A 12,254-nucleotide genomic window follows, 5' to 3' on the forward strand; every position below is an offset into this window, starting at 1 on the left:
TGGAGCGATAGGCAATGCTCCAAATGAATGAGGTAAAAGATTCTGGTAAAGAGATGAGGCCATTTCCCCAAAGTTATGCAGGCTGAGGCTATACTTGTACCACAGTGTGTACATGTGTATGTGCACAAACACACACACACGTGAACCCTGGAATAAAAAGTCTTTTTTCAAAAAATTTCAACCTGTGAGGCAACAGTGGGGCATGAAAATCCATAGCTCAGCTGTACTCATTAAGTCATTGTACCTGAACCTTAATATGTGCCACACGGAGGAGACAGAGGGGTGCATGAAAACTTGGTCACTACATCTTTGCAGCAAGAGCTTTATACAGAAGTTGTACATAAGAAAATATACAATTTGTTTTCTACTTAGGAATAGGAGGACATCTTTGCTTATTTTTGAAAACATCCTCCTAGGAGTCATTTACACTCGGTTACAGGAATAAATATATATTTATATAAACTTTCAGTATTAAAAAATGCAGTTAACATGAAATTGTGGTACTTTAAATCCATTATGATAAATCACAGTCATCTTGCTGCTTCCTGCTGTGCATTATGGTACTAAGATGGTGGTGATTTTCCAGGGTGTCAGAGGTAATCTCTCTCTCTTCCTTGTTTTATACATGCATACTTGGTGACGTTATAGGGCAGAGGTTTTTCAACTTCCTGTTCTTGGGAAACCACATTCCACATCACTGTAGAAGGTGTTCCCTCTGCTTTTAAACCAGCTTAAGATCTGGTGCTCTGATCCTTCTTTTCCCTCCACCCCAAGTCTTTCCAAAAGTTCCCCTAATATCTGCATTACCTTGTTCTCCCATGCTAACAGTCAAATCTTGGCAACCTTTGCCAACTGATAGATAAGATATCCTAATTTCCTGAAGGTCAAATCTGTGTACAGAATTTAAATGTTGGTGCTTAAAAACTTGAGTGCTAGAGAATTTTGAATTTCTAATGCCAACCACCAATTTGCAGGGCTGGGAATATGGATAAACTTTTTTTGTTTGCTAGTTGTTTCCATAAACCTCAGGATAAACTGACTGGCTTGAATTAAGTCTAGGCAGGTGACTGTAGTTTACCAGCAGGATCTAGTTTAGCTTGTCTTAGCATTGTCATGCATAAGTTATAATATATATAATATCAGGAAAAACAAATGAATGGTGGATTCCATCCTATCATCTGCATTCGGCAGGAAATGGATGTAACTGGATCTGTTTCTTGGAGGGAAGGAAGGAGATGCTTGTGGTGAAGGGCTTGGAAGAAGTCAGTAGTTTTCTGATTGGTTAAAGCCGCCAGTCACCAGGACTAGCTTTTCCTGGGTCCTGTGATTGGGAAAAAGAAGGGGGGGGACAGACCATAAACAACAGAAAGGTCTTCCAAGCAGATGAAGTGGTGACTGAATAAGTGTCTTCATGCAACCTAGCCCCTACTAAGTATTTGTCTGGATTCTCATGGAGTTGCTATATATTGCTGAGAGGGGGGGGGGGAAGCTTCCTTATTTAAAACAATTGGGAATTTATGTTGCCAGTCTAATATTTCCCAAGTGACTACAACATAGCTGCTAAAAGTGATTAGAAGCAAGTGAACAAAAAGAAATTGTACCATAATTGCATAATTGTTAATGTTATGTGTGGCAAAGAGGCATTTTGGCCAGGATGTGTGGCTTTTAGTAGAAAGGGAAAACCTCTCAATTACCTGTTTAATGGCGACTTCCCTTCTTGGACCTCTTTGTGGGGAGCCTGCAGCTGCGGAGTGCAGCAGCGTCTCGGATCTGCTGTCCTCGAGCTGCAGAAGGTGATGCGCAAGCTGCATCAGGGCGTGAGCGAGTGGATTCCAGCCACCTAGAGAAGAACGAACAAGCAGCCATTGTGGTATAGTGTTTAGAATGTTGGATTAGGATCTGGGAGACCCAGGTTTGAATCTTTGCTCTGCCAGGGAAGCCTACTAGGCGACCGTGGGCCAGTTACAAACACTCTCAGCTCAACCTACCTTGCAGGGCTGTTGTGAGGATCAAACGGGGGCATGGAAAATAAAGTTGTAAACCACTTGAGGTCCCCATTGGGGAGTAAAGTGAGGTATAAATAGGTTTTTTTTAAAAAAAATTATAGGCAGCCAGAGGGCACTTGTTAGGTCAGATCTCCTGGGTAAGAGTGAATTACTACAGCCTCCTGCCCTGCACTGGCATTGGTGCCTTAACTAACCAACTTTCCCTCCTCCCCACACACTTTTCTCTGATCAGAGGAGTCAGTGCACTCAGTGAAACATAGCCCTTCTTTACCTGCGCAGAGGTGCTAGCTGACAGGAACAATGCCAGGGATTTTTAGACAGGGTGAGTGTCTCAAGACCGCTGAATGGGAAGTTACCAGGAAGATTGTGAAGTTTATTGTTCTCAATGTGAACAGTCTTCAGTGTGGTTACACCAGCAAATGCTTTATCTGAAAACTGAAACAGAAGAGCAAGCAGTGATCACTAGGAACCCACTGAGTTAAGCCAATGCTTGTTTTATACGGACATCTCAATTTGTTTTCATCTTTTAAAGCCGGTGAATTTAAGGTATGGGCAACCACCACTTGTACCTCTTTACATCTGGAGAATATATGGGTATTTCTCAAATAAAGATGCATGTCCTTTAGAACTTAGAGGAAAGGTGTGCTCTGGCCCAGGGCCTATTTTGGGGAGGGGGGGTCCATTTGGCCTGAGAGTCACATCCACAGAGGGCCTCAACTGTATATACAATTATTTAGCTGCTGATAAATTTTACAACTTGTTTTTATGTGCATCGTATGTCATTTAAAAAAAAATGTTATGGCTAGGGGCCTCAAAATCTACAAGTGGCCCAAGCATTTCTGGGCCTCTGAAAGGGCCTGCTCTGGCCCCTCTAGTCTCTTTCTAGGCATTTCTTCACAACTAGTACAGATATTTCTAGGGTGTTCAGAGCTGAAATCTCTTCTTGTGCCCTGTTGCCACATTCACGGAACTGTTCTCAGAGAGGAGTATTTGTGGAGACTCAAGGACCTGTAGACTTTGCCAGAGCCCTGTGGCCTCTTAATGACAACTTACACTTGGCACTCAAGAACAGTCAAAACAACAAGACAGATTTCCAGCTCCCCGGGTTCTTCACCCCTTTCTCTCTTTCCCCTTGCTTGGGATGCGGCAGAATTTATACCTTATAGGCTTGATTAGAACGTAGCTGCTTTACAAAACTCTGAAACGAGAAAGAACTAGAACAGCTCTTCTTGCTGGTTTTCTTCCTCTCTTAATTCCCATTGTCATTGCTTAGGTGCTTTGGAAGGATTCTTGGAAACATAAACCTATCACCACAAACCGCCTTAGAAGCCATCGATTAGATTAAAAACTGTTGACTGTACTTTCAAAGAGCTCATTTTGTCCATCAACACTCACCATTCCCATTATAGTCATTCCTTCCTTCCTTTGGGGGGAATGAGGAATTTACATACCACATCCAACTAGAACGTTTTCCAAGTCATCACAATATTTCCACAACCTACTATATCACCTAGGCATGATTGCTGTTGGATGATTCTGGATACTAGCTACTGAGTATCCACTCCTGCCCATGTGGTGCTTTTGCAATGGAATAGCCTACTCTTTCATTTTAACTTCAGTGTTGTCAGTAACTGTGCAGTAAACAACATTGGGCTAGGCTTATATTTGAATGAATTACCACTGTGTACTGTCTAAATGGTATAGACAACTATGGATGGGAATTCTTCTGTGGACCATTGCTAAATGAAGCCCAGCAGATTCTGCTTTAGTTATTGGCAAGGCTAAATTTCACATGGGATGTGAAGGCAAGAAACAAGCCACCTGTGGTACTCCAAATAGTCTTTAATGCTTGGAAGGGATGAGCTTCCTCCTGGAGATCCTTACATTTCACAGGCAGGTAGTTGAATTCCTAACACCTTTGTGTACTTCAGTTGTATATTCTCTCTTGGGTGTAGCGCCTCTTGATGCTGGGTTTCCTGGTGTGGTTTGTGGTCTCTTCATGCCATTTCAAAAATAAAATAGAGCATTTTATTTCATGACTCAGGACATTGTATGTACAGGACAGAAATTCTCTGTGTGTGAGTATACGGCTGTGTGCTACAAGTTGTACAGGTCACAAAGAAATCATGTATGGGTCCTTCCTTTGTGAATGTGTAGCAAGCCAAGTGGATTTGCTAAAACAAAAGAGAACAATAGACCACCCATCAATGATTAAGCGAAGAGGAAAATAATTAGAAAGGAATTTTGTGTGTGTGTTGCAAGTGTGGGGTGGGGTCACGTTATGCCAGTAGCTGTGCTGGTATAGGGAGAGGCTACAGCATGGGCTGCTTTTATGTGGCCCAGCACTTCTTATTTTACACCAGTGGCATGTGAGGGAACCATGCTACAGCAGCTTATATGCCACCAGCATAACATAAGAAGGAAGCTTCAATTTTATATATGGAAGTCAGTGGCTGGGATTCCAAAGCAGACTGAGTTGACTTAGTTGGGCTTGAATAGATACAAGACTAGCTATTGAAGAAGCAAGAAGAATCAAGAGGTTTTTTACTGATGGGAGTAGGATGAAGAATAGTACTCTGTCAAGAACACTAGATGGTGGAAGATGCGTCTTGGATATGGTGCTGTGGACAGCTCCCTCATGGTCTTCACCATTATGACCATGTACTTGAAGGGCTGTCTTACAGAGGATGGTATGGAGTTGTTTTCTGTTGCCCCAGAAGGTCAGACCAGAACCAGTGGGTTGAAATTAAATCAGAAGAGTTTTTGGCTAGACATTAGGAAGAACTTCCTGACAGAGCAGTTCCTCAGTGGAACAGGCTTCCTTGGGAGGTGGTGGGTTCTCCTTCTTTGGAGGTTTTCAGACAGATGCTAGATGGCCATCTGACAGCAATGCTGATTCTGTGAACTTAGGCATATCATGAGATGGAGGGCAGGAAGGGTTGCCTCAGTGCTTAGTTCTTGTGATCCTTTCTTACATACCCAGGGAAATGCTGATAGCCACTTTGGGGTCAGGAAGCAATTTTTCTCCAGGGCAGTTTGGCTGGAGATCCTGGAGGTTTTTTGTCTTCTTCTGGGCATGGAACAGTGGTCACTGGAGGTGGGAAGGAGGTATTTGTGAACTTCCTGCATGCAGGGGGTTGGACTAGATGACCCTGGAGGTCCCTTCCAATTCTATGATTCAGCTGACAAATCCAGTTTCTATTTATAAATTTGAAGAGCAGTGTTCATACTGTGATCCAGGATTTTTGGCTGAAGGAAGACACCATGACTTCTAGGGGTATTTTAAACATGTAATTCTTTTAACATTTTTAAAGTCTTGGCTCCAGAGCATCTGCTTAGAAGCGTATCATTCCTGCATCTTTTGTCTGTCCATGGCATATCTAGATGAAGCCTAGAGGAAATGCATGGCTACTTCAAGATTCTTCTTATCCATCAGCCACATGACAATCTCTTTGCGGAGTTAATGCTGAGCCTTTTGAATATTACTGAGGTACTATTAAGATGGAAAATATCTCTAGCATTATTACAAGGGGTTCATATTACTTCAGTCTTGAATAAATCCACCTTTTTATTCTTTAGCTCTAGCATCAGAGTCTTCTTTGTAACCTAACAACCTATGTCAACATCTGATCTCAGTGGAATTTTTCATGAATTTTAAGGTCATTTATTTAATTTTGTTCGCCAGCACCTCAGAGGTTTCCCCATGTTGCTGCGATCTGTTTTTCTCTTTTCTTTGGCCAGTCTTCATCTCTTTGGTGAGCTACCATCTTGTTATGAGCTGCTGTGTTGATTCACCTGGGAAAGAGGGGTACCAGAGCACACTGAGATCTGTACTCTTTGTACACCTGGAAGTCTTCCATTCTGCTGCTCCTCTTTGATGTGGCCTCCTTTCCCACCCGGAGCAGACTTCATCCAGTGTGATGTCACTGCTGTCTCCTGTTTACAAGTAACATCTCAAGCATGATGCTTTTACCTCAGGGTCATCATGACTCATTCAGTGAGAAGAAGAGAAGCTTTTTGCTGCATTTCTTGAATGTCCCTTCAACTCTCAGGATTGGAACAGAGCATCTTTGTGGAATACTGTGAGGGTTTCTCTTGAGAGATAATCAATAAACAAATCCTTCTTTATAAAGTGTAAGGTTCAGGAGGAGAAGGGCAAACGTCCTTATGTGAGCCCAATGTACCTTTCTGCGGTATACTCACTAGTTACTGCTACTAATAATCTCTTCAGTGGAGATCACTGCACTCGCCCACTCCAAAATCTTACCAGGAACAGATAACTAGTTTGGTGCTTAGAAATGGAGCATTGCTGTGCCCTCTTGAGTTAGTGCCCGTCTTGTCTGAGTGTAAACCAGCTACTTTTCTCTCACAGTCCCCTCGTCTGGTCATCCCTGTGTCTGTCTTTCATACATACACGTATGTTTTCATTGCATCATTTTTTTCTATGGTGGTTCAGAATTAGACATCTTAATTGTGGTTATTACTATAAACAACTATTTACTCGTTCTGGCATGTCAGTGAACAAAGGACCTGCGAACTACATTAGATATAAGGACGAAGTGAGGGAGGGAACAGGGATTTCAAATTGATAGCAAGGAGGGCTAGAAGAAAGGCAGATAGCTGATTTAAGGATAGTGGGGGGGCAACAGTAAAGGCTTTAGGTGATAACGAGAGGGAACTTGAAGGAGAAAAGGACCCTGAGGCTTGGTAAGTAGAGGGGGTGATATTTCAGAATAAGTCATTTCAAATCTAGGGAAGTAAAATGTAAGTGATCAGAACTTATATAAATCAAATTACTTTTTCAACTTTTTAGTGGCATCTGAAATGCCATTTTACTAATGACTGATGATGTGCTTTCCCTTTGCACAGTCTTATGGAATTTGGAAGAATAAGAAAAAGGCTGCATTTTCAAAGCTATTTTATCTTCCAACAACAATAAAAAAATATTCAGCTGGGCACTCAGTAGTCTCTGTTTGGTGTAGTGGTTAGGACTGCAGACTCAATTCTGGGAGAACTGGGTTTGATTCCCCACTCTTCCACATGCAGCTGTTGGTGTGACCTTGGGTCAGTCATAAGTTCTTTCAGAGCTGTTCTCTCAGGAGTAGTCCTCAAAAGAGCTCTCTCAGCCCCACCTACCTCACAGGGTGTCTGTTGTGGGGAGGGGAGGGGAAAGGAGATTGTAAGCCACTCTGAGACTCCTTTGGGTAGTGAAGGGCCGGGTATAAATCCAATCTCTTCTCTGTTGTAACTTTGGCCCTTTTCTTCTTTGTAGAGCCACTGTAGTCAATGTCTTTGTACTGTAACTGACTAGCTCACACAGTGAATGCCTTTCTGGGGTTATTTTAGGTGCTCAGCCATTTTGCAGGCTTTGTGAGGTTTGCCCTTCTTCCTTAACATCAGCAGAAAGTCAGGAGACATGAACAAGAAGAAAATGATGTTTATGTCAAGCAAAATGATGTTGCCAGGCATGTCAAGTGAGGGAGAGGAACGGAGGATTCCACTCCTTTTCTCTACCTGTGTTCCACTATTCCTACTCCTCTGCTGACATTGAAGCCATTGTCTCAAACACAGCAAGGTTTTCCAAAACTGGCACTGTGCTTTCTTCCCCAGCTGAACAAAGCTATCAGGTTGTGAGGAGTAGATAACCAAACCAGAAGTTCTGCTGGGACTGTGCACTTTTGGGTAGCTTCCCAGTGTCAGGGGTGGTGAGTGGGGCTTGCTGTATCACAGTATTGTTCCTATGTGCAGAATTTTAATTTTGCTTTCTAGGAATACATTTTATGGGAGAATTTAAAGGTTTGCACTTGAGGAATGCCATTGGGGTGGGGCTTAAACGTGTCCCCTGCTACTAGCTTTTTCTATTTCTGGAGTTAGGAACCAGCTGTGTCCCAGATTACAGCTTTTACCTGTGGAACTTGGTGGCAGCAACTGAAAACCATGCCAGCCCTGTATTCTAAATACTGTAGTAAATTGCTAAATGCCTGTCGTCATAATAGTTGGGGCATGTGTGAAGACAGAGTTACGGTGTCAACATGCAGCACTTTCCCCCGTAGAAATAACTTGCAACTTAATTATTTGGAAGACAGTGAATGGGTGCATTTGGGAACTATTTTTTGGGGGGGAGGGGTAAAATCCTGTCCCTGATGAACCCAGCATTGAGAATTTGCTCCTATCTCCTTAGTCTTACCCCTAATTTCTGTATCTTGATCAGTATGATGGAATGCTGGAAGAATGGGATGGAATGTTGAAACCTGGCATATATGTGGGTTGGTCCCTGTGAGGAATGGGAGGGATGTAAACAGTTGGGAAAACTCTCCCAGTCATAAATCTTTCAAAATACTATAAGCCCTAAAAGGCTCAAACAGGCTAGTTTCTCCTCCCTGTTTTGTTTCCCTTTATATTCTGTGCTTCCTAGAAGGCAGTGAACATGCTCGGTTCTTATCAGGACAGGTTAGAGGCTTTGTTTCTTCTTATACTTCATTTGAATTGCCAAAATAATTCTTTGTGTTCTCAGGAAATCCCCTAAGCATTCAGGGACTCCCGTCTTTTCTGTGGGTAGCCCTGTTTTATTGCCTCACTCGTAGACATACAATATGAAATTTTGTTATTGGAGAAAATGAACAAATGGATACATAATTCTAGGAAGACTAAAAGGAATGCCAAGGAGCTCTTACCTTTTCAAGGCTCATGTTCTCCAGGCTGAGGGTCTCCATATATCGCCCAAAAGATTGGAAGGCGAAATCAGGGATGACCTTCATAGGGTTGTATGAGAGCTTCAGGTCCTCCACCACCCTTAGTTTACTCATTGCAGCCTGTGGGTATGTGCTTAGTTGGTTCTTATCCAGGTGGAAGATAGCTAAGTTTTCCACATCATCCAGAGCCCCAGGCTGGATGGAGGAGATGGAATTATCTGAAAGATAGAGCCAGCGAAGGTCCTTAGCACCATGGAAGGCTCCTGCTCTCAACTCTCGGAGCTTGTTGCTACCCAGCTGCAGGATGAAAAGGTTAATCAACGGTGAGAGGACCCCCTTGGGCAGGTCAGAGATCTTGTTGTGGTCTAGGTAGAGGTAGGTAAGTTCTGTCAGGTCATCAAAGGCTCCTGGCTTTATGATGCTGATGTCATTATTGGACAAATAGAGGTAAACCAGTTGCTTCAGGCCCCGGAAGGCCCCACTGGAGATCTCCTTGATGTGGGAATGTTGAAGATGGAGGGAAACAAGATTTTTCATCTCCCTAAAGCCATTGGGTGGCAGGACAGGGAAGTTGTTCCTTTGCAGATTGAGGAGCCTTGTCTGCTCAGCCACCTTAGGGATCTTTCTCAGTCCAACGTTATCACAGATGACATGCTGCAGGTCTCCTCCATGGCAGTGACAATTTTGGGGACATGCTTGAAGAATGGGCAGGAGACACAGCAGTAAGCCGAAGAGCTTGATTAAGAAGCCTGACCGGTCCATGTCCATAGAACTGAAATGGATGTGTAGGGAAGAGGAGGAGCAGCAGCAAAAGGAGGAGGGAGAAAGGGACGTGAAGGAGAGAGTGAGTCTGCAGCAAGCTGAACACAGCCCTATTTATAATGCTATTAAAAAACAAAATCCCTTCCCTCTAACCGCAGCCAGCAGGCAGACTCTGACTTGGAAGGAACTGGCTTCAGGAACTCAGTGTGAGTTTAACCCCTTGGCACCAAGCAGAGGTGGATCCTCCTCCCCTCCTGGCTTTGATGCCAGGATTACATTCCCCTCTAGCAAATCATCAGACAGGACAGCATTTGCATGTGTGTTGTGGGAGAAAGTTCTCTGTGTCCCCTAAGTGGTGTGAAAGAAAAAACAAAATGTGCCAAGCATCTTTAGAATTATGATGGGTACTGTTGCAGCCTAAACAGTGGCCGATGGAACAGGCCTGTTGGTGTGACTAACATAGAACCAGTGTATAACCCTGGTTCACTGCAGATAAGCCACAACAATAATGTTGAAGATTACACAGCAAAGTGAAAGGGCTAGGACTGTGGACCATGAATTCGGAAGCCCTTGGTTCAAATCTTGCCTCATTCATAAACTCTTTTAAGTAGCTATAAGCTCCGCATTTCAGCTTCCTCATCTGAAATATGTGGGTAATGATACCAATCTACTTTCCAGGGTTGGTGGGTAAAGTTTTGGCCATATTGCCATGTGTAAAGCGCTTTGAATGATTGCTGTATAAATGCAAGGTCTTGCCTTGAATCACGGTTCTCAACTAGGATTCGGGGTCCTGAACTAGAAAATCAACATTAGTCATGTCTATAGGCTGATCACACACTGTGATTATCCTTAAGAGAATACCTGACTCACAGTAGCCTCTACTTTTAGGTTCCAACAGGCACAAGACTGCTGCTCATATGCTTATCTGGTCTTTGCTCACCCTTCCTTTCCCCCATTTGCATGCTGCTGACTTCCTTTAAAGACAATCTTCTAGATGTATGTACCTACAGATTAAGGGCTAAACTACATTTGATATTAAAAATCCATGACTGGCTCTCCAAATGTGTTTTTGCCCCTTGAAAGTAACCTCTAGGAAAGAGATTCAGATCAGGACCATGGGGCTGTGCAATGGGGGGGGGGCAGGTATTCTCCTTCATGCCATTTTCCCAGTCAAACTACTCCCTTCTAGGCTGTTAGCTCATAGGGAAAGGAAACAAGCAAAGACAGATCTGCTTGCAGCTGGAACCTCCCGCAGCTGCTTTTTAGGGCCAAAACACATTGGGAGATCCAATCAAGGATCTTTCATGTAATCTGTAGTTTGACCCTGATTTTAGCAACTGACAGCGCATTCCTAAACTGAGTTACACCCTTCTAAGCCCATTGACTTCAGCTGACTTAGAAAAGTGCAACTCTGCTTAGAGTGGCTCTGTAACCCATGTAAAAATATTTCCTCTGGCCTTACCCTTGACACTAAAAATTGCCGTTCATACTATCCCACGATAGCAGAATTTGATTAGGAACACAGAGCTCACTCCTTGCCTAGTGGCTGTGCTCTGACCTGGATAACCCAGGCTAGTCTGATCTTATCAGACATTAGAAGCTAAGTGGGGTCAGCATTGGTCAGTACTTGGAAGCAGTGTTCCCTCTAAGCTGAGTTAGTGTGAGCTAGCTCACAGTATTTTAGCCTCCGGCTCATACATTTTTACCTTAGCTCAGGAAGGATGGCTCCAGAGCAAACTAATTTATGCAGCAGCCAAATTGCTCGCTCACAACTTTAATGCCAGTAGCTCACAAAGTAGAATTCTCCACAGCTAAGAGGGAACATTGCTTGGAAGTAGACTTCTATTAGACTTAATATGTTTTAATGTGATTTTACTCACCTGAGATTTTTATTCTTTTGATGTTTGTAAGCTGCTTTGAGTCCTGTGTTCCAGGGAAAAAGCAGCATATAAATATGCTTAATAAATAAATTAATAGTAAGGAAGTCTAGGGTTGCTGCACAGATGTAGGCAGTGGCAAACTGCCTTTGAACAGCTCTTGCTTTGAAAGCCCTATGAGGTCACCGTAAGTTGGCTGTGACTACATGATCACTTTTATTTTAATGATCAGGTCACAACTGTCTCCTAAATTGATCTGACATCTACATTTGTCACCATATATCCATGGTATGTGGTATTCCACATGGAATTCCTTCCCTTCTACATACTTTGTATATTGTGGTCCCCAGCTTACCAAACAAGTGGAATTAGAGGATGGAGTGAGCTCCCATCTCTAGTTCCAGCTCCTGCCAACGTAGCAGTTCGAAAGCAAGAAATTGCAAGCAGATAAATAGGTACCACTTCGGTGGGAAGGTAACAGCGTTCCGTGTGCCTTGGTGTTTACTCATGCCAGCCACATGACCATGGAAACGTCTTCTGACAGCGCTGGCTCTTCGGCTTTGAAACGGAGATGAGCACCGCAACCCTAGAGTCAGATTCGACTGGTTTTCGAGCAAGGGAACCTTTACCTTTACACTAAAAGAACTGTGCGAAGATGGGGGTTCCCTCCTTCTCCAGGGTGTAATTTGGAAAGTTAGAGGGATCCATCTGCTCGAGCATTCACGTCTGTTTACATGGCCAGGCAAGCACTCTAAGAAGAGTTCTCACCTTTAATGCACCCAAAAGAACCCAGGTCCTGCTCCTTTGCATACTGTGTGGGGAAGAGGGAGACTAGGGAGGAGCTGGAGCTGGAACATTTTGAGCTGGTTTCTAGCCAGGTGTTGGCTGCAGCAAACAGCTGGGAGCTAGACATATAA

General features: G+C 43.5%; 2 protein-coding genes across 2 annotated transcripts in view; one reads left to right on the top strand and one right to left on the bottom strand.

The window, feature by feature from the left end:
- The window catches only part of ACSF2 (acyl-CoA synthetase family member 2), a 103,539-nt gene that overhangs the window by 56,196 nt on the left and 35,089 nt on the right, over positions 1-12,254 (top strand). The window lies entirely within an intron of this gene.
- Positions 435-9,460, bottom strand: CHAD (chondroadherin). Its single transcript, XM_015410738.1, has 4 exons — positions 8,681-9,460; positions 2,278-2,441; positions 1,695-1,840; positions 435-1,321 (listed from the first exon to the last, which is right to left on the bottom strand). The coding sequence occupies exons 1-3, from the start codon at positions 9,458-9,460 to the stop codon at positions 1,699-1,701; spliced, it is 1,086 nt and encodes a 361-aa protein (XP_015266224.1). The 3' UTR covers positions 435-1,321; positions 1,695-1,698.

The sequence above is a fragment of the Gekko japonicus genome, unplaced genomic scaffold, assembly GCF_001447785.1.
Source record: "Gekko japonicus isolate JY-2015 unplaced genomic scaffold, Gekko_japonicus_V1.1 scaffold15, whole genome shotgun sequence".
Classification (NCBI taxonomy): Eukaryota; Metazoa; Chordata; class Lepidosauria; order Squamata; family Gekkonidae; genus Gekko; species Gekko japonicus.